Below are 22,215 nucleotides of genomic sequence, written 5' to 3'. Positions count from 1 at the left end.
ATTTTTGGAGCGTCAACCAATATTTTCATACTTTGTTCTAAATAGTGCAAGGATGCTGTGACCCGCATTGGACTACTATGCAGGACTGTCTCTCACAGCACCCATGGGAGCAGTGCAGTGGTTAAGAGCACAGGGCAGCCAAGCAGAGGGAAATGCATACAGAGCACTTTGAAAAGGGCAAGCGCAGAAGAAAAGGGCCCTGGCGTGGGTAAAGGGCACACTGACCCAAACATGTCGCGACAAGATCAGTGGGAATGCAGTGTATGCTGTGTGGACGAGGTCAATACAGCCCTCGGGTCACAGCAGCTCTGTCAGGAAACACGAGGGCTATGTCAGCAAGACCTGCAGTAACGAAGCATGAAGCCTGAATAATGCATTCTGAAGGACACGCTATACACATAAAACTGTTAATTTAGCAGGGCAGCCCTTTGGTTTAGAGTATGTGTATGAATGCAGTTTGAAATGTAATCACAATAATACAAGCAATTGTTGCAGCAGGTACTTTCTTGAAATATAAGAATATAATCTCTGCCTACACATTGATGCCATCTGCTGCTAAGGTGGGGCACAGCACATACAGGCTGAGTTAGATTTAGTCCGATGGCTCAACATTTTGGACACAAAGTAGTTGTATGATGGCGTATCGTGTGGCTTTTGTTGTCCTCGCCAGGTAATGAGAGAGAAGGGCTCATCAGAGGTGTTGAACAAACTGTATGACACGGCCATGGACAAGCTGGAGGGCGTAAAGAAGGAGTACGATGCCCTGAGCAAGCGCTACAGTGAGAAGGTGGCTAACCATAACACAGACCTGAGCCGCCTGGAGCAGGCAGAGGAGGAGAACCGGAGGCTACAGAAACAGATGGACGCGTTACTCAAACAGCGAGACTCGGCCATGCACTACCAGCAACAGTACTCTACCTCAATAAGGAGGTGAGAGCATTTATCACCTGCACACACGCTGATAACTGAACACATGGGATGAAATGGAGCACTGGTATGTCTTGGGTAAAATATTGATATCTAGAAAATAATGTTGTGATTCCATTGGCTTGAATCTGTGTAACGGAGGAAGTGATGGCCAACACCTGTACATGCATATAGAACTAGTGCTAATATGAGCTACACTCGCGCTGCAGCCAGCGCATAATTCCACAGCATCTCATAACATTGTTCACTGACTTGCTCCCCATCTCTCTCGGCCCTCCACAGGTTTGATTCCATGCAGCAGGAGCTGAACAAGTCCTCCGCTCAGAACAAAGAGCTGCAGCGAGAGATGGAGCGCCTGCAGTCGGAGGTGACGCGCTACAAGAACTTGCAGCTGAAGGCCACCAAGGACTGCGAGAAGTTCAAGGAGGAGAGGGACTCCGTGTTCAATGAGTATCGCCTCATCATGAGCGAGAGGGACCAGGTGATCAAGGAGCTGGACAAGTTGCAGACGGAGCTGGAGGCAGCCGAGGCCAGACTGAAAAACACCTCTTCAGAGAGGGTAGTGGCCAGTGAAGAGCTGGAGGCTTTCAGACAGGTATGAGGCTCCAGAATGAACTGAATAGACACAACTTGACTTCATCTATCAGGCCAGCACGGAGGCTGAACATGAAAAGTATCATCAAATATTTATGGCAACATCAAACAGAAATTCCCATATGATATGATTATTAAAATGTTGATCTTTTGAATGAAAGACTTGGAAATGCGTTTATTCGCTTTCTTGCTTAGAATTAAGATTTATGTGCGCATCGATACCACCGTCATTTCTCTACAGTAAATATGTTGCTCGACACGGCAGACAATTAGCTTAGCATAAAGACTGGAGACGCGGAGGACTTCATTAAAGTAATTTATTTTCTTAAATTGGATATATGCATCAATCACAGCTTCCCTAGGAGACCTACTGTCTTACTGACAGTTACTGGTGAACTATTTCCTCTGTGAGAATTTAATATCAAGCCGTCAGGTTTTGACTGCATCTGTTAGTGACTCGGAACAGTGATCTAGTCTTCAGTCAGTGGATCAAAGACTATTTCCTCCGACGATACGGCACATAAATAGTTCAGCTCCACCGCCTGCTATTTGAAGAATATTTCTTCAAAAGAGAAGCCTTGGATCACTCTACTCTGCATTGGCCCTCACTTTTTTTTTTCTTCCACGTCGCATTAATGTCTGTGATGAGATTTCATTTTGCCCCCCTTTGTTCCCCACAGGAGTTGAACTCGTCCCTGGTGGACCGCGACAGGGCCATCTGCGAGAGGAACGAGCTGCTGGAGAAGTACTGCCACGAGGTGAAAGACAAGGCCGAGGCTCAGAAAGAGCTGAGTCAGGCCTGCAAGGACATCGAGATGGTCCGGGAGGAGAGGGACGTGGCCCGCAAAGAGAGGACGGAGGCCATCGTTCAAAGGGATCAGTTGCTCCGAGAGTACTACCAGGCCAGACAGGTAACACACTGCTCCCTAGAAGTGACAGGATAAAGTCAAAGGTTAGAGCACATTGCATCCAGAGCTATCAATTGATGGATTACAGTATGTCAGGGGCCCTTCGGTGGATTTATATCACACCTCTGTCTGCCCACTAGATGGCCCTCTTAACAGTCTGCAGGTCACATGTACTTAAACCTGTAAAACCTTAAGGATGAACTCTCCTAATTCTAAAATACTGTAACAAATGGAAACGATATAAATAATCTTATTCCTGTACATTCATGTTCATAGAAACAAGACTCGGCCACCCTGGATATGGAACGAGCCAACAAGGAGATCGAGATGCTGAGGAAACAGTATGAGGCCATGTCCCAGGAACTGAAGGAGGCCACACAGGAGGCTGAAGTGGCCAAATGTCGACGGGACTGGGCCTTTCAGGAGAGGGATAAGATTGTGGCAGAGAGGGAGAGCATACGGTCAGTCTGGGTTTGTTAAAGACTCCTGACATATCGAAGACCATCACTTGCTAATTCCTTTATATTCTCACATGGCTTTCCTCTCTTTCCCCAGGACTCTGTGTGATAACCTACGACGGGAGAGGGACCGGGCAGTCAGCGATCTGGCTGATGCCCTCCGTAATCTGGATGACATGAGGAAACAGAAGAACGATGCGCTGCGAGAAATCAAAGAACTCAAGTGAGTCTTCAAAGTGGTTCCAGAGGGTGAAAATGAAGCAAATCCAAGGAAAAGAAAATCCCCCTGCAATTAAAGGAACACAGAACAACATTGTCTCTACTTGGCCAACTTAGTGTTTTGAAAGTGTCGTTATCCCTGTAAACTGTTGTACTCTGTGTGAGGCAGGGTGTAAACTGATATTCTGCCCCTGGAGGCACCATGGAGCTCAGTGGTTTGTCTGGCAGTATTTCCACATGCCCAGATTAAAAGTGTAATCCCGGCAAGCGTCAGTGTTTTGGACACACAGGCACACACTCGGATTCTCATTGGCCCCATCACCCTGCATATGAATGTATATATTGTATGTAAAAAGCTCCCTCTGCTGGCTAGAATCAACACAACAGTCCTTTTTGAGTCAAAGCGCCGCATGAAGTATGCCGTGACTTTGAGAGTTTCTTTCTATATTCTCGGTCGAGAGCGAAGTAAGATTGGGGTTTGAATGTCACAGCTACCCTCAGGGCCTGCCTCAGTAGGACACCATATATCTTACTGACAGTTGGCCATTGTGTGCGTTCTACTTTTAGTAGTTCTTAACTAAATATACATTTGATTCCCTAAAACCAGAAAAAAAGTTGAAGGGCCAATTCTACAAAACATGTATATTTTTTACATTTTTGTGTTACCTTATTTCCTCCCTTTTACATTAAACCCCTCTTTAAATCAGGCTGAACACCCAGAATGACGCACGCTGTGCTTTTGGTTGGAAAAAATAGTTTCCAGTATACAGACTGGTTGTGTGTTTCCTCTGCCCATCCATCCACAAGTGACGTGTGTGTGTGTGTTTCTGAAAAGGGAGAAGATGGAGAGCCAGCTGGAAAAAGAGGCCCGGTTCTGTCAGCTAATGGCTCACAGCTCTCACGACTCAGCCATCGACACAGACTCCCTGGAGTGGGAGACAGAGGTGGTGGAGTTTGAGAAAAACAGGGTAAGAGCAGTGCTCCTCTGTTATTACTGTGTGATTTGGTCACACGCCAGTCTCCTGAGAGCCAATGACTGCCAAAACTTGATGATATTAAAATAAATTGGTCAACATGAATGAATTACTGACATTTATGTTATTGCCTTAACAGGACGACATGGATTTGAAGGCACTTGGGTTTGATATCGCAGAGGGGGTAAACGATCCGTATTTACCAGGAGATTGTGGAATATTTGTTACGAGGGTGGACAAAGGAAGTATTGCAGATGGAAGGTTAAGGTATGAGCTAACTCACGGGCTATACTGTGTCCCCTTCTGAACTAACCGTTTATTTAATGCCTCATAGTCCATCCTCTTGTTTCCAGAGTGAATGATTGGTTGTTGAAGATCAATGACATGGACCTGACTAATAAGGACAGGAAGCAGGTGGTGAAGGCTGTCCTTAATGGTGGCGGATTGATCAACATGGTGGTACGAAGAAGGAAGTCTCTGGGAGGAAGGCTCGTCACTCCTATCCACATCAACCTCGTGGGACACAAAGGTATGTTGCAGTGCTACATTCTTGAACTTGAGGTCTGTCTGGTTTCATTGCTAAGCCTTGTGGCTGTTAATGCTTCAGTGTTAGTTCACCCTATGTCCCCCTCTGTGACTCAGACAGTGGCATTGGTCTGGAGAGCGGCGTCTTCGTCACTGCACTTGTCCAGGGGAGTCCAGCAGCCAGGGAAGGCTCTCTCACAGTTGGAGACAGACTGATTGCTGTGAGTCTCTCTCGGCTTCTTTTTTTAAACCCTTTTCATTTTTTTATACTCCATCCCTCCACATCTACTACACTTCACACAGGTTGCTTTGGCTTTCTAATCCAGGCATAGTTCCATTGCAGTATCCACACACCAAACCCAGAGAAAGTGGGATTAGGTTGAGTCTGTGAGGTAGAAGGAAGAAAGTTTCCTACTTTGATTATTTCTTCAAAAACAATGTTCAGCTCTGGAGGGCTAGGTGGCGCTGTCCTCACACACACAGCTGCAGTATGCTCACACTTGAGGGAATGGAAAAGATAAGTGGTAGAAATGGAGCTATGCATCTGCATCTCTTATCTTTGAAAAGTGACCTTGCCTCTTAAGATTAGCATAACTCCCCAGCTAGTTTAAATTCAAGCATGACACCTATTCATTACCTTTGAAATCACAGAGCGCTGAGATATCTCTGCTCACCATTTACTGTAGCAGTGCAGCAGTCTTCTCCACACAGCCAGAGAGGTGATATGCCAGCCCAGCTGCAACCACATTTAGCAATGGTGAGATGATGCGTTAACAGAGCTTAATCATGGTAGAGTATTGTATTTCATCAGGTCCTTGTAAATGTTTATCACATTAGTGTATCAGGTTGTATGTAACGTTATTGCGTTGGCAAAAAATAAGAAAAAGGGCCCAGAGTGCTGAATCTGTAATGAAATATGCATGGGATGTTCAATGTCAGTAGCTGCACTTAATGGCTCCAACGTGATGCTCTGAGATGCTCAATAAAATGTATTAGACTTGTTCTAGATTAAAACAGAAAGTCAAGCCTTTGTGATGGCAATGTGTGGATTGCATTGTGAGGGTTCTTCAAACTGAAGTGCGCTGGCCTAGATTTCTTCTGGTTTCCTCACTGCAGCATCGAGATGCATCTCAGGCCCCGGGCCATCTCCTGTTCAGCTGATATGTCACCTGTATGAGTTTGCAGATGTGCATCTATTTTTATTAAACTGTCAATAAGCACACACCTCGGCGCAATATCAAAAAGATGACGTGGATTGCTTTTGTGTGGAAGTACCTGTCCTTATTTCCAATGTCTTTCTCTTGGCACCAGATCAACGGCATCGCTCTGGATAACAAATCTGTGACCGAGTGTGAGGCTCTGTTGAGGAGCTGCAGGGACTCTCTTAGCCTCTCTCTCATGAAGGTGGGCCCTGCTCTCTTTCTACTTCACCGATGCCAAATATCAAGACATGTCATTTTTTACTTTATCATGCCCAACATAATAGTTTTACAGATTCAACTGTGTGAATTTGTGAGTCATTTCCCATTTATTGGCCAGTGTATCACAACATTCCTACATCTGTCCTCCCCACAGTTCTTCCCTCACAGCACATCAGGCCTGAACATCTTTGAAAGTCTGCGCGAGTCATCAGAGAAGTCCAATGGGCGCATTAACCTGTCTGAGATTCACTCCCGGAACAGCCGCAACCTCAAACACAACAGCTCGACACAGACTGACATCTTTTGCCCGGTTGTCGGAACCACCAGCACAAGTAGCATCTCTGGGGAGAGGAGGAAGCTCAGAGGCGAATCTGATGAGGTGTACAGCAACATCAGCAAGCCGTTCTCCACAGGTTCCCTCCATGCCACTAGCCTTAGGCCGGCCTCTGACTTGGGCACTGGCCGCTATGGGCCCAGTGCTTTCCAAGAGTGTCGTTCCTCTTTGCCCTTTGACCCTGTCTCTGCCTCAGACTGCATCACAATGGAGACAACTCTGGAGAAGAAGCACAGTGGGGGCACGTGGCCCAAGATGATAGTGGGATGTATGTCGGTTGCGCCAGATAATGCCAGCCCACTGATGGCAGCAACCCAGCTCTCCATCTACAAATCGCCGAAGCAGAGGAAGTCGATCTTTGACCCAGACACTTTCAAACGGCCGGAAACACCTTCCTCTAAGATGGAGTACATGGCAGCCAATCAGATTGCAGCATTAGCCGCTGCCGCTGCTGCTGCTGCAGTTGCAGCTTCCAACTTCCCAAAGCCTTTGAAGACAGAGTCCCTGTCCTCCTCGTCCACCCCTACACCTCCAACCCCACCCACTCGCAGTGACTCCTTTAAGTTCAAACATAAACATCAAAGCAGCTCTGCCTCTGACTGCACGATCACCTCGGACGGCAAGGGAGAGGCTGCCATCTCCATGGCAGCAGGAGAGAGGAGCGAGCGAGAAAGAGACAGGAATGGAAACCACTATTTTCTGGACGGCAAGGTCCTGACCTCGAGGAAGTCATGTGATGAGGACATTGGCCGAACCAGAGGGGAGGAGCCAGAGGTGAAGAGGCCACGCCCCAAATCGGCCCCGGCCCTTCGACGTAGGATGACCCCGCAGACTATCACTCTTCCCTCCTTCCATGTAAGTTAATTGAATGCCTTTAAAAGCTGATCGAGAGTCTTTATGTGGGTTATTTGTTTCCTTTGTGGGATGCCTGGACCAATTCAAGGCAGTTTGTTTGGAAACCAACATTTTAAATCCTCCCAGTGGGCCAAAGTATCCATTTTGTAATATAATTTACAGCTCCGTCAGAGTTTTGCCTCTTAAGCAGCGTGTCGGAGTGATTGATGCTTCTGCACTGGTACAGCTACCCAACCCAGGAGCTGAGTCAGTGCCTGGGGCTCTGAGAACCTCGCCTAGCTACCCCTTCAGGCCCCGAAGCACACAGCAGAGTGCAGCGGGGATAAATGTTCATTTTACTGTCGTGGGATGTTCATCCTGTCATTTTCTCATGTGGTGCTTGTCTCCAGCAACGGGGAGAGGATAATGGTGTTTTGCGACCCTGCTGGGACTATGGTAACCGTTTGTTTCTGTCATTCCTCACAGAGCTACTCTAACGATGAGCATTCACCAGAGCCCAGGGACATGCTACGTTCTTCCCCCAGCCGCTCCCATAGGCACAGCGTTGGCTTCGTTCCCACAGTCTACAATGGCACCCTACCCCCTAGTGAGTTCTCAAACCATGCATAAACACATGCGCATGCTCTCGCCATAGACGTAGCCCCCCCCCCCCCCCCTCTCTCTCTCTAACATGATGGTGGGTCTGTGCACTGTCAGATTCAACCCACCGGGGTCTGTCTCCTTGCCCCGCTGTGACGGCCGTGATGAGGAATCCAGTGTACACGGTGCGCAGTCACCGCGTTCATACCAGCAACTGTCCATCTGTCGCTTCCCAGATATGTCACCAGCACACACACACCAGGTACGTCCATTAAATACTCACCGTTTCCGAGACCCCTGTTTTATAACTAGTGGTTTCTGTTAAAGGTTTTTTAATTGTCGGTTCAGCGTTTCTGATGGGGCCTGTTGCGTTAATTAATATGTCTTCATTAGCCTGTTTCCTTCTAGAAAAAGTACATATTTTGTCTTGGGTTAAATAATGTTCTACTGTTTGCCGTAAAACTGGGCAGCGCTATCAAATTACTTAACTCTGAATTATCTTGCATGTTACAAATAATTGTATAAGCATTTTATGCATAAGTGTATGAGAGTTTTGTTGTGTGTAGCCCACAACACCAGGGTCATCTGAGCCTGGACCTGAGCCAGCCGAAGCGTGCGATTGACTACCCCGAATCATCGTCACGCAGCAGCAGAGCTTCACACGGTACAAACTCACTGCCATCCAGCGCACGACTCGGTCAGTCTCTCACACACACACACACACACACGTATATAAAGGTCACAGACTCGGTGCCCTTTCTCTTTTTGAAGATTATGTCACAGCATTGATTCCTGTCATTTCATCCTTCTGTCAGGTTCTTCCAATAATGTCCAGTACCGCACAGAGAGGATCAAAATACCTTCCACTCCCCGATACCCCCGCTCCATGCTGGGGTCAGACAGAGGTACTGCACTCACTTTTAAAAACAGTCACCACACGAGTATTTAAACTCTTTAAATCTCCTCAGAACAAACTGCACAGGAGCCGCCATAGGTCTCAACTTAATGTCCTATAACGTTTAAAATGAAGGTTTTACAGCACTGATGGAAGGAGAACCTCAAATGTCACTTTCAGTTGCAAAGATCTCATTGAAACGCCTGCATTTTTTCAGTTTTGGTCATTAGGGTAAGAAGCAGTTTGTCGACATGTCTGAACCCCTTTCTTGAGTCTTTGGTTACCACCAGATTAGAACACTGTTGTCTCTGCTCAAGGTGGTCATTTGCATACTGAGTAGTTGGATAATGTTCAATGTAAATGGTCTCAGGCAATTTGAAATCTCATTGCAATATCTTTGTCAAAGTAGCAAGACTGTTTTGAATTTGTGACATGTTTCCTATCCTTTTACAAAGACTATGTATCACAAGTGATCTGAATTGCTATGATATCAGTGTGTATTCTAAGCGTGTATCGACATGCTCGATGTTTATATCATCACATCCTTATTCTGTCTCTTTCTGCTCCTCTCCGAAATCTAGGCTCCCTCTCACACTCCGAGTGTAGCAGTCCCAGTCTCATCACACCTCCTCAATCACCCCTCAATCTGGAGACTTCCTCATTTGCCAGCAGCCAATCGCAAGGCTCCATTTCCACTTTACCTCGGATCTCAGTCAGCCCTGGGCCGATAGGGGAGCGCAGGAAAGACAGGTAGGATAGAAACCAGTGCTCACCTATTTATTTATCACATTTTGTTCTCCACTAGTGTGATTCTACGAAGTGAAAATTGGAAGTGGTCTATCTTGGAAGACTTTTATCAGCTGGTTCATTGGTGTCACGTTGATCAGTGCGGCTGTTGTTATTGGACTGGTATACAGAGAAAATGGCTCTACACATGGTGTGGATGATGGAGAGTATCATTATAAGGATCACTTCAGAAGCTGGTATCATATGGCCTACGTCTGCCCTTAGGGATCCTCTGAGGCTATTTCAAAAGGCGTTGCCAGGCAACAGGTCAATCCTGGTCAGAGGTGTGCATCCCTCATTGAAATTTGGATTTAAATCCTATTAAATGTCTTAATAATTTCCTGGAATCTGCTTGTTTCTATAAAAGAGGCAGTGATCTGCCACTTGGTTGGGGTTCGATTTGTTTTCCTCCAACATTTCCGTCCCATTTTGTATCACCAACACCTGTCTATTACACCGATACTATCTCTGTATGATATCTGTCCTCCATTCTGCTCTTTATCTTCCTCCCGCCTCTCTGCAACCTTTCACTTCCAGATCTCTTTACCGTAACCGATCTTTTCTAAGGATTCCTCTGGCTGCAAGGCCGAGGTTCTCCTCTCTCAGGAGCCTCAGGTTCGTTGTCCCTCACAGTGCTGCAAACAAGGGAATGCCACCATCCCTCTCCCAAGTTCACGTCGTAGACACGCAGTGCAGTTGGGTAGATAATTAAAAAAGCACAGAATAGTCGTGTGCAGTCTACATGCCTTGTACAGAATGCAAAAGAAGAATTGTCTCTTTTTCATCCTCCACCAGAGCGTGGTTTAATTAAAAAATGTATTATATTATTATTTAAATTTTTGCATGCCACAATATTGGTGCCTTAGGAATACCCCAAAATAAACCCGATTAGCTTCACTTGCTGAACTTCAAAGGTTCAGTGCTATGTAAATATGTCTGCACTTGTCTCCCTCCATGTTGGAAAACCCTCTTGCCTCTCAGATATTGCATGCAGTGTCCATACCCCATGATGACCACATGGTCAACATGCATGTTTGTATTTTGGCCCTCAGTCAAGTCACCTTGAGTCTGCGACATGTTTGTTATGCAATGGTTTTATTATTCAGCCTGGAGCTTCTGGGACATGGTCTTGTTTGTACACCACCATGTTTACCCCCGTCTCTGGCTGCTAATCCATTCCTCCTATCTGCCGTCATGGAATTGTGTGCCATGTCCAAAGCCAACTTGTTATGAAGATGCGCAAGTTCAAGCAAATCCCCCATCATGTCAAGGGATTTCAGTTGCTTGTGCTTTTATGATGTCACACACTGCGTCTCTGTACTCTTCTGTAAACCAGGCAGAAAGTGATGCTCTGGAGAGATCAATTTACAGGTCTCGAGGGACATGTAAGCTCAGGATCAAACATTGTGGAAACACAAATCAGTCTTTCTATTCATACGTTTATAAATTGTATCAGGTGTGATTTTATAGAAAGCCAATGCCTAAGTAGCCACACTCTCTCAAGAGCTGTAAATATATCGGTTCAACTTCGACGACACCTCCCCCTCTCAACTTGCTCCTGTGTGGCAACCTCTGACCACTTCTCTGGGATGCTCTTTATTGAAACACTTAATAACATTCAATTTATATAGCGCTTCTCTAAATACCCGAAGTCGCTTTAAGAGTGCAGAGTCCAGTAGTCATACACACACAGTCATCCCGGTGGTGGTAAGCTACATCAGTAGCCACAGCTGCCCTGGGGCAGACTGACGGAAGCGTGGCTGCCATTCAGCGCCTACGGCCCCTCCGACCACCACCAACATTCATTCACATCCATACGAACCGGGGTGAGGCTGCGGTGCATGTCTTCACTTCACTCTTTCCCACCAGGCCATACTTGGAGGAACCACGTAATGTCATTGTGCACAAAGGCGCGGAGCCTCTGGGCATCTCCATCGTCAGTGGGGAGAACGGAGGGATCTTTGTCTCTAAAGTTACTGGAGGTAGCATCGCCCACCAGGCAGGATTGGAGTATGGAGACCAATTACTGGAGGTATGAACAACCTACTGAATGTCTAAAAATGGTTACAGCCTTAAGCAGCACGCACATCAGCAGGGCCATGACAGGAGGCCGGCTCACCAGGCAGGAGGCATCAGACACGGCCAGGTCCAATGGACCCAATGAGAAGTGTCGTCACAAAGACTCCAGGGAGGAAGCAGAGTTAAATGTGTCTAATATGTGTTTGCTTCAAAGGTTCAGTCCTTTAAAACAGTGGAATACACAGACTGACTGCCATGGCGTTTCCCACGGTCCCATTATTTAATAATAGCTGAAAGGGTGTTTTCAATACATAAAACATATCTGCACAATCTGAAATTCTGTTGCAAAATCACATCAAGAGGACATTGTGCTCTTATGCATGCTACACAGTGGGAGTAGTTAAATGAAAATGAGTAGAACTTATTTAGAAGTTAATTGATCCTACCAAAACATGTCTAGCTTTGATGTGATGCTTCACTATCGCATAACTCCCCCTTTAATAAGCTCGTCATGATCTAAGTGGCCTGATCTAGAACAATGAGCACTCAAAGTACATAAAGAATGTACATCTATTACAAAGAAATATATATATTTTTAACGAAGGCATAAATGGAAAGTTGTTGCCTCCCAGATGTGTGTCAGCTTTGTGATGTGTTCATCTCAGTGGTGGCACGATGCCTCTGTAACTTAAAAAAAAAAGAAGGCTAGGCAGCCATTGTTTGCATTGCATGAGTCCTACTTTGTTCCCAGGATGGACTCTTTTTAAGACTTTAAAAATGGATGGAAAACTAATCCCCCGTCAGTTCTCCATGTACAACTAATGACCTAAAGCCCTTAATGAACTCGGCATACACTGTGAACATGTCTCCATGTTCTTTTAGTAACTCCATCTCTCCTCAAGCCCTCACTAATCATGCTGTTCTTCCTTTATTAGTTTAATGGCATCAACTTACGGAACGCCACGGAGCAGCAAGCTCGTCTCATCATCGGCCAGCAGTGTGACACCATCACCATTATGGCCCAGTACAACCCACACATGTACCAGCTGGGCAACCACTCTCGCTCGAGGTAACGTGATGTTATGCGTTCTGTAGTGAGGACAGATGATGATTTTAAATTTTTATTTGCATTCACACATTTTTAGCTGAATAAATAGAAAAGGGGACTTCTGAAACTGTTCCCCCAGGTGTCAAGTATAGAGACATAATTATCTCTTTAACTGTACATCTTTAAATGTTCACAGTAGTCAGGGTTAAGTCAAACCGATACTTAACTGGGATTTAGATTGCGATGTTGATATTTGGCGGGAAAAAGCCAATATTTGTTGTTTTTGGTTATTATGACTAAAATACAGTACGTAGAAAGGCATTTTATATTGTAAGATAAATTAACCTGTCAGTGCTCTCTGATGGATAAAGTATGTCATGCCGACACTGTTTTTAATTGACCTCTACTGTGAAGTATATTACTTAAGGTCTTTTACAGGGTCATTGTATTGATGCAGTCCTGTTTTTGGCTTTCGGTGCAGCTCCCGTCTGGAGCCAGTCGGTACTCAGTGGACTCCCCAGGGGAGTGGAGCCGCCACCCCCGACAATCACTCCACCATCGATACACTCAGCGAACAGGACGAGGGAACGCTGACTCCTTCATCCAAGCAGACCACACCCACGACCAGTCCACACAATTTTATCAGGTAAACCTTGACGCAAAGATTAATAAAAGATCAAACAACCCCAGTTGGTTGTGGGATAAACAACTTGCTTCATGCCACATCATTACACTCTAGTAACTCTCTAAACAACCACTTGTCCTCTAGAATGCCGTCTGAGCGCGGCAGGATGGCGGATGAGCCACGGCTTGTGACGGTGCGCAGGCCCGGGGTGGAGGTGGGGGTCACTCTCTGCGGAGGGAACCTACGGGGCGTCTACATCGAGAGGCTGGATGAGGACAGTCCTGCCAGAGGGCCTCATGGGCTGCTTCCTGGGGACCTCATTCAGGAGGTGTGGACTCCTGCCCCTGCTTTTACTCAAACACACATGCATAGACACCCGTCGCCTCGGAATATCATAATGCTCTATAACACCTCAGCAACTGACTAATATGTTTTTTGTCATATTTAAAATGAGTCGAGTACTTTTCATTCTGTCGGATGTGTAACTGAAGAGACATCTTTTTAAGTGGGAGTTTTATTCGATTTCACAAGTGTAATTGCTGCTGATTTTCATTTCAGTTGTAGGGTATTAAAAGTGATCTCAGAGCTAAACTCTTCGAATAAGACGCTGCAAAGCTTTGTGTGCTTTTGTCGAGCACTGCCAGAAGCCGTTGGCATTTCTATTTTCCTGCCCGTCCTTGTTCCGCATTGATCTCTTCGTTGGTGATCCATCCGGAGCACCGCAAACTCTTAACGGACAATTCGTGGCATGCTCCCACTTGGCTCTCTGCCACAAAAGCCTCGCTATCCCAATTGCAATGCGGCTTTATCATTCGGCTGCACAGCATCAGCCTGTCCTTCAATCTCCCATCTTGCTTTCCCCCCCCATACATGGCACAAATCAATACTGCGACACTTTAGTCCAGCTGAATGTTTAGAGGGAAATGTAACTGTTTGCAGCCATGATGCTTCACAGGCATTGTGGCTGACTGTACAGATGAGCGTAGACACATTTCTCTGCTCCCCAGCTTGAGTTTGTCTTATTTTTCATGACGTATAGTTCACTTTCTTTAAAAAAAAAATCTCATCGCCTCTTGTCTTTCAGTACAACTCGGTGAATATGAAGAACAAGACTGCAGAGGAGGTGTACGTCGAGATGCTGAAGCCTGCAGAGACGGTCACATTTAAGGTTCAGCATCGTCCAGATGACTTCAGCACGCTCAAGGATGTTCCAGGAGACGGCTTTTATATTCGGTACATGCACATGTACTCTTTACACATGCACATAGATCGTTGTCAGGCGTTTTATTTGTAACCTCTCTGTACAAGGACTACACTAATTTCCCCTAGCAGCCTCATCTCTGTCTGTTACTATTTATAGAACCACCACTGGAGCGCCCCTTGGACGAGTTTGAATCTTTCTCATCTAACCAATTATCCCAGATCCGGCGAATCACACCACAAATGCAGTATCTACTCTCTGCTCGCTACGCAGCAGACCCGACTCCTCATCCATTTTAGTGAGCTCTGTTTTCATGAGGAAATACTCTGTTTACGAAGGGAAAATGAAGCACTAAAATAGTCCCGGGTTGTTGTTGGGTGTCAGTCGCGGCACGTTGCCTCAGCTGCCGCAGTCACTTGTCATATAGGCAAGTGGGCTTATGATGTCATCTGCAGTAAATAAACTCTGCTTGCCTGGCTGTCACAGACTGATCGTTAATGACTTGCGAGGCTCCAACGAGAGGCAAGGCAAGCCGATATTGTCTATAATATTATTTCTTTAATCTTTCTTGTCCTTTTTCCAGCCTTCTTCACACCTTTCTTATCTTGTACCTGACCTGCTCTCTCCCTTCATCAACACACTGCTCCTCCGCTCGCTCTTTCTGCCCTGCTCGTCATAACTCCCCATCTATCTTTGTCTCCCTCTCACCAGAGCACTTTACGACCGCGTGGGGGAGGCCGAGGGGGACCTCAGTTTCAAGAAGGATGACATCTTGTACGTGGATGAGTCTTTACCAAAGGGCAGCTTTGGGACGTGGATCGCCTGGCAGCTAGATGAGAACGCGCAGCAGATCCAGAGGGGGCAGATCCCCAGCAAGTACATGTGAGTGGAGAACGCAATGCACGCTTCCAAACGTCCGTTGGTGAGCTAGAGGGCCGTTTGTAACAGCTGTCGCAACAAGCTGTGCCATACGTCTGCAATATAGGAATCGTATGTAACGCCACTTCTCTTCCATATGTTTTAGACTTCCCCCTTTCACTTGCAACAAAAATGCATTGATGTTGCTAAACACAATGTTATCTTTTCATGTGGTTGTTCTTAGACTGTCTGAAGGGCCAGTCGTCCATAACAATACATTCTCAACGAATGCTAAAATCAATAGTTATTATTTGTCCAACACACCTCGACTCTCAGAGCTGCATGCCGAACCGAAACTTTTGCTCCAACCTTAGTACAACAAACAATCCCCACAATTGGAAATGCTATGTTTTAAAAAGAGTCCCCAGTCATACTTTTCTACATTGATGCATTCACAGCCTTTTTTCTTTGTGGATCCTCTTTAATTAAGTGTGTGTGTGTGTGTTTATGTGGTCTAGGATGGACCAAGAGTTTTACCGCAGACACAGTGTGACAGAAATGAAGGAAGACTCCAGTAAGACTCAATCTGCAGCGGCCCGCAGATCCTTCTTCAGGCGGAAACAGAAACACAAACGCAGCAGCTCCAAAGACAGCAAAGAAATGGTGGCTCTGGACGCCATCAGCACCGACTCCATCCCTTTCCTAGATGGTGAGAGGAGATGTTTTTAAAAATATGAAAAAAATATCCAAATGGCATCATGTAAATCTTTGCCAAAAATAGTATTTGATTGATCTGCGTGCTCTTTGTGTCAGACTGTGTGAGCCTGGCTTACCAGCGGGTCCAGAAGGTGGAGTGCGCCTCTCCCCGACCGGTGCTCATCATCGGGCCGCTCACTGACGCCGTCAAGGAGATGCTGGTCAAAGAGTCTCCTGGGAAGTTCTGCAGATGTATACTGGGTAAGTTCACCTGATTCAGATGTTTGTCGGTTCTACGAATCGGGGGAATATATGGTGCATAGGGCTGGTCATAATTTCTATTTTTATACCGTTGAATCGTGGTTACTTAAAATCGGCGATAGGCTATTGGATCGCCAGGGGCAGCGAGAGTGAGAGAGTGTGGGTGGAGTCATGTCGCAGCATGCTCATTAAATGCCAACATGGAAAACGTATGACGCTTATTAGTCTTAGTCTAATTTCCACTGCATAGTTTGGCTTGTCTAAACTCCCTTTTGAGACGGGCATTCTATTTTTCAAACTTTTACATGTCTTAAAAAGCGACGTGGCTAAATGAGACTACAGACTTTGTGAGTGAAAAACTTGAGTTTTAAACAGCCAGGCTACTAGAAAACTCAACAGGATTGTGCATCTGACCGGTCAGTGGTGTTTTAACTACACCTTCAGGTCCTCGCTCAGCTCACTTTAACTTCGATCGAGGAGGTACCGGGAGAAAGTACCAGGTACCAGCCACAACTTTTGCAAATGGAAAACCAAAAAGGGAGTCGAGTAGAGCATTTGGAAATGTGGCTTTAGTGTTAAAGAAAAATGTAACATCTTGTATTTGGCGATATTATGTTTTTTACCCAGATAGTTAAGGATATTACACAATATTATTATATTATCGGCATGCTCTCTGCAAGTAATACACGTATAGTTAAATGAATTTAGATGTCAAATAATGTGAACATGTTATTAATTATATTTAAATATTTAAACGTCTCTAAATGTACAATAAGGTGCATATTCTAGAGATTATTTTAATGTCTTATTTCTGGTAATGGTCTAACAAAGTTAAAATCACAATAATATTGGTGTCGGAACAACAGATCATTGAGCATCCCTTCAATTGTCAATATACATATGGATCGCCAATCAATAAAAAAAAACTAATGGGGCATCTACAATCTTAAAAACTGTTATATTGCTGCATCTTGCATAAGAAATGGGAGGGTTTGTAACAGTAGTTGGTAAAAATGTCCTTTGCATCATATCAATTCTTTCTGTTATGTCTTCAGAGGTGATGAAGGCCTCCCAGCAAGCCATCGAGCGGGGCGTCAAAGACTGCCTCTTCATTGACTACAAGCGCAGGAGTGGCCATTTTGATGTGACCACCGTTGCTTCTATAAAGGAAATAACCGAAAAGGTATCATCCAGTGCTTTTCTTTCTTATGATTTTATGAATAAAGATGAAGTAGCTTCAAATGGTCTGTAATCTCTGCTCAAGATAAAATATTGTTATTTCAGTGCTTTAATCTGAGATGGCGATTGATGAACATTTTAAAGATTCCTGCTCGTAACCGCAAGTGTCTGTTGTCGGGCCTTTTATAAACGGAGAGTTGAACTTGTTGGTCGTGTTTTCTTTCTTTCTTCTTTCGGATACAGGGCTGTCACTGTTTGCTCGACATTGCCCCGCACGCCATCGAAAGGCTCCACAGCGTTCACCTTTATCCAATTGTTGTCTTCGTCCGCTACAAAAACGCAAAGCAAATAAAGTAAGGAGCATTTCTTTAAACCACATGCACAGTCCAGATGGCACCCCCACTCTCTTTTTCTCTCTTTCTCTCTTTGTGTGGGTGGCTGGAGATAAGCCTTCTCGCTCTCCAGCCTCACATGAACCCTTTGGCGCGTCCGTCTCGGCACCCCATCCCACAACAAACTCTAACATAATCCCAAACAGCTGTTATTTCTTTTCCAAATGAAGTGTTGTATCCCTTCTTCACTTTGTATTTGTACGTTCTCTATCTCTTGCCGGAATCCATTTGACATTGTTGTTGCCACATATTTAAAAACAAGTAATTCAATACCTGATCAACAATAGACGTAGTTTTCCTAATTTGTGACTGATTTTCAGAAAAGATTTCTCTCCCAAGACCCTCACTGGCAAAATAAGTAACAGGTGAATTCTAAACTTGAGCACGTACTTTTATCCGTTAAGTATTGGACGCTCTGAATGATGGAAAGCTTAATTAGACACAATCAAAATAAAGGGAACACAAGTGCTCATCGGAGTTGGATTCATACCTTAAATGCTCTGACTATTTTGATTATAATGTTTTCTTCCACAGGGAGCAGAAGGATCCGGTTTATCTGTGGGACAAAGTATCTCAAAAACATTCCAAGGAGCAATTTGAAAGTGCGCAGAAGATCGAGCAAGAGTACAGCAAATTCTTCACAGGTTTGTATGCAATCTAACACAAAAACATGGAACACAGACAATATGCCTATTCTGTGTCAGTCAGAACTTGATTTTCACTGTAATAAACGTTCCTTTTGTTTCCAGGTATTGTCCAAGGCGGAACCCTCCCTTACATTTGCACTCAGATCATAACTATCGTTGATCAGGAACAAAGTAAAGTCCTGTGGACTCCACTCGGCGGCCCCTAGAGGAAACCAGCTGCCACTACAGCAAACTGGCTTTCATCTCCATTCCCCAAACACTGATTAACCCCTTCACATTTTACCAATAGGTACCCTACAGTGAGCTAGTTATGTAAATTATTGATATTTTTTTATTTTGTCTGTCTTGATTGATAGCGTGCTCTGGAGCTGGTTAGTAGCACTGGATCTCAACGTTAAAAGTTCAGTCAGTCTTCCCGAAGGGTTTCTGGTGGTGTATTTGTAATGCTGCATTCTAAGCGTCCGTTTACAGTCAAAAGACGAGTCTGACTATTGGTGTTCAATATTTTCTTGAATGCGTGTCCCTCCCCCCTGTGTACACGAACCTCAACACGAATGAAGTTCAGCCACCCCCTGACCCTTCCATGTACCAAATGACAGTTATGGTTTCCCTACAATTATGCACCCATTTTGACAACGACTTGACAACTAATTGTGTGTGTGAGTGAGAGAGTGAGAAAACATTGTTCACAATTGTAATGACAATTTAAGTTGCATCATGGTTGTTTGCTCGAATGAATACGACGCTATAGAAATGGAATGCCAGGATCAGACATCACATTCCTCGTGGTGTTTCATCACCAAAGTGCAAAAGCATCAAACCTCCTGAAGTATGTAGCTGTGGCCTCACTGAACCGGACTGCCAGCGGTGACGGCCATGAAAACTCCAAACGCATCGATGTTTGCTCTATGCATTGTGTTTCTATAGCAACTGGGTGTGCGGACAGTTTATGGGCCTTTCGGAAGTGCCTTTGGAGAACAACACTGATCTGAAACCATCCCCAGGTCACGTAGCCAGAACACTAAGAGGACATTATGAAGCTTCTCTTCCAGATTCAATGCATCATTTCACCCACGGCGCACTAGATGATTTCGGGGCTGGTTTTAGACCAGTACAGCGGAGAGCGCATGACGATGGTGAGGTTTTGAGGGGAGGCCAAAGCGGCGGCCAACGGGTTAACTCGGAATGCACTCCAGGGCTAGACAGACCACTGTGTAACTATCATTCTATCTCTTTTAACATATTTAACCACAATATAGAGTATAACATATACAGTATGCAGATACATCTGGAAAAAAGAAACAAATATATATGAATATATATTACATGTATTTTTACTAGGTCACGCCCCTAGGAACGTCTGGCGGTCAAGTCATGTCTTAGCAGGTATTAGCATGTTTTTTAAAGAATTTATTTTTGTTTTCTGTGGTTGGTCATCAGTCACTTATCGCATACTCATTAAAAGAGACACTATGAAGCAAAATGTGCAGGGTAATATCTAAAAGGATTTTCCTCTGATCTGTTTAAATGTTAGTGACTTTTCTTTGTTATTTAATTGTATTTTTTTTTCAGGAGGCAAAGAATATTGACACATATTCTGCCCTTCCTCAAAAGCATATCCTGTATCTTATTGTGCCAAAATCCACTAAGGCAACTTTATCCTTATATTTCTGTTTTGCACTTGTTTATCTGTTAACCTTAAACATGTAACTGTTCCTAGGTTTCCAGTAGACTACAAATAGGTACTATGATTTCTTCTGTAACTAATTCACGTTTGTATCTGTCACATCAGTTCCTTACATTTCATTGATGGCCTTTTGTTCTTAATTGGAAAAAAAGGATTACTTCTTATTTGAATTATTAAAAAGGGATCTATTCTTGCACAGTTTTTCAATGGAAAATTGGTCTACAAGTTTGACTATTGGGCTGAAAGTCAGCAGAAGCCACCTGTAATGTTACTATTTTGTAGTAGATAGCATATGGTAGAGCGGGATACAACGTGACATTGTTGTATTTTTAGAAAAAGTCTACTGTAGAAGCCAGGTACTGATGAACTTTTCTTTTATTCAAAGGAATGTGATTTGTATTTTGAGACATTAACATGAGAATAAAACTAATTCTCTGTATCACGATACAGACAAAGTCTCACATTTTCTGACTGAAAAAATGTAATGATTTATTTCTCCTGCACCCTGTCGAGTGACGTTTTTACTGGACAGCCTGCAAGACTTGGCGTGGACTATAATGTATTTTCTGACATTGTAAAATGTCTTCTTTCTCTAACACTCCTTATTGGTTCTTTCCTTGTCCTGCGGTTGTAGTACCAGTAGGAACTGGTAAGTATTGTATTTGTAAGCTTTTGATATTTCACTTTAAGTTGAGAGGAATGACATGGAAAATGTCGGGAGACTATATAAAATGTATAGAGATTTACCAATAGATGTTTAAAAAGTGAGAATTCTCAATTGGCTACTCTGTCTCTGCCTTTTTATTTCTATTATGTTTTTGAGATGAGTAAGAAGAGAGCGCATTTAGTGTAAATGTCTCATTGAAATGTGCCCGTGTTCAGCATTAAAGAAGCCACTCATTTCTGGCTTTTTATAGACTTATACACTACAAACACTTCTTTTCTCCTCGGTAGCATTGCAATCGGACACCAAGCTTTGCAGTTTCACATCTTCACACTAGAACATTGAGAACAACATGCCCCAAAAGGATTTAGGTAATTATCTTGATCCTATCTTTGACTATAACGCAGCGGCAGGAATCACTTAAGTGACTTTTTTTAATCGGGTGAGATCAAAGTCTCTTAAGCTGGTTAAGAGCCCAGCGTTGCTGTGAGCAGTGAGCACCCATCTGTTCACATGCGCTGCAGTGATTGTACAGAATATCACTGGTGACGAATGCTAAGGTATGTAAAGCAGTGTGTGTAATTCAGCATAACACTTGATAGCATGTTACTCCTTTTTATTAGGGGTACAAAGCACACCAATAAAGCTTTGTTTTGTTTGCCATGAATACTTCATTTTCAGAACATCCAAATGGGCTTCTTACTTCTCACATATGATCTATCTGATGAACGTTGTCTACCCGCAGCAGAATTCCTTCTCCAGTTTAGTTATCCATTACTTTATAGTATCATTGTAAATGTGCAACGTATTCAATTGCAGCTAATTTCACATTTTCATGCTGACTGAAAATACAAGTAGATTCTCAGATATACAATTTTTTTTTGTAAGTCATGTATGTTTTTGCTGATAAAATGCATCATCAGATATGGATTCTCATTAAAATTATGAACATTATGGCATATTTATTGTCTGACTGGCTATGCCTTCTCAGCATCTCATTAGTCACGTGATCACTGAAGTTACACTAAGCATTTTACTTCTAAACATACACTTAATGCTATTCTGATGCTGCTGAAGAATGTGTGCCCAGGCTAGAACATGATAAACACGTTCTCGGCGAGCACTGCAAGAAAAACTTTCCAACATTCCGTGAGTTGTTTTCCATGCAGTTGCACAGCCAGTACCCCACAGCTTGCTGGTTGATTGGGCACCTTGAGCCCAAAGTTGTTTCCTCCAAGTGCCGCATCACGGGTCACATGATCCTCCAGCCAATGATGTCACTTTGCACAGTGGGTGACTACCCTCCAGCGGCCTGTCGGGTTCATTGGGGCACGAGGGCACCCGGCGTTTCCAAACAGCCACCAATGCCTCAAACTGCCTGCTGCCCAGACCTAATTGGTCATGCCTGTCAATGCTCTCCAGAGAATGTCGCTCAAGGTTTGAGTCACCAATTTCTTCACAAT

General features: G+C 44.4%; 1 protein-coding gene across 3 annotated transcripts in view; it reads left to right on the top strand.

The window, feature by feature from the left end:
* The window catches only part of dlg5a (discs, large homolog 5a (Drosophila)), a 34,091-nt gene extending 13,558 nt beyond the window's left edge, over positions 1–20,533 (top strand). The window contains exons 6-34 of one of the 3 annotated variants that reach the window (XM_056435449.1): positions 671–930; positions 1,210–1,522; positions 2,202–2,432; positions 2,706–2,890; positions 2,985–3,110; positions 3,942–4,074; positions 4,220–4,347; positions 4,434–4,609; positions 4,723–4,826; positions 5,917–6,009; positions 6,181–7,215; positions 7,681–7,801; positions 7,912–8,056; positions 8,361–8,491; positions 8,610–8,699; positions 9,271–9,439; positions 11,345–11,507; positions 12,430–12,563; positions 13,024–13,188; positions 13,312–13,495; positions 14,252–14,400; positions 15,080–15,250; positions 15,745–15,935; positions 16,040–16,183; positions 17,239–17,366; positions 17,606–17,715; positions 18,075–18,119; positions 18,289–18,398; positions 18,504–20,533. In XM_056435449.1, coding sequence (XP_056291424.1) covers positions 671–930; positions 1,210–1,522; positions 2,202–2,432; positions 2,706–2,890; positions 2,985–3,110; positions 3,942–4,074; positions 4,220–4,347; positions 4,434–4,609; positions 4,723–4,826; positions 5,917–6,009; positions 6,181–7,215; positions 7,681–7,801; positions 7,912–8,056; positions 8,361–8,491; positions 8,610–8,699; positions 9,271–9,439; positions 11,345–11,507; positions 12,430–12,563; positions 13,024–13,188; positions 13,312–13,495; positions 14,252–14,400; positions 15,080–15,250; positions 15,745–15,935; positions 16,040–16,183; positions 17,239–17,366; positions 17,606–17,715; positions 18,075–18,119; positions 18,289–18,398; positions 18,504–18,607 — 5,238 coding nt within the window. In that variant the 3' untranslated portion in view covers positions 18,608–20,533. The remainder of the gene's footprint in view (positions 1–670; positions 931–1,209; positions 1,523–2,201; positions 2,433–2,705; positions 2,891–2,984; positions 3,111–3,941; positions 4,075–4,219; positions 4,348–4,433; positions 4,610–4,722; positions 4,827–5,916; positions 6,010–6,180; positions 7,216–7,680; positions 7,802–7,911; positions 8,057–8,360; positions 8,492–8,609; positions 8,700–9,270; positions 9,440–11,344; positions 11,508–12,429; positions 12,564–13,023; positions 13,189–13,311; positions 13,496–14,251; positions 14,401–15,079; positions 15,251–15,744; positions 15,936–16,039; positions 16,184–17,238; positions 17,367–17,605; positions 17,716–18,074; positions 18,120–18,288; positions 18,399–18,503) is intronic. The other 2 variants (XM_056435450.1, XM_056435451.1) reach the window with 2 other exon arrangements.
* Positions 20,534–22,215: the final 1,682 nt, after the last annotated feature.

This window comes from Pseudoliparis swirei, chromosome 17 (assembly GCF_029220125.1).
Source record: "Pseudoliparis swirei isolate HS2019 ecotype Mariana Trench chromosome 17, NWPU_hadal_v1, whole genome shotgun sequence".
Taxonomy (NCBI): Eukaryota; Metazoa; Chordata; class Actinopteri; order Perciformes; family Liparidae; genus Pseudoliparis; species Pseudoliparis swirei.
Note: the sequence above shows the minus strand (reverse complement) of the source record. Positions and strands in the feature narration are given on the sequence as shown.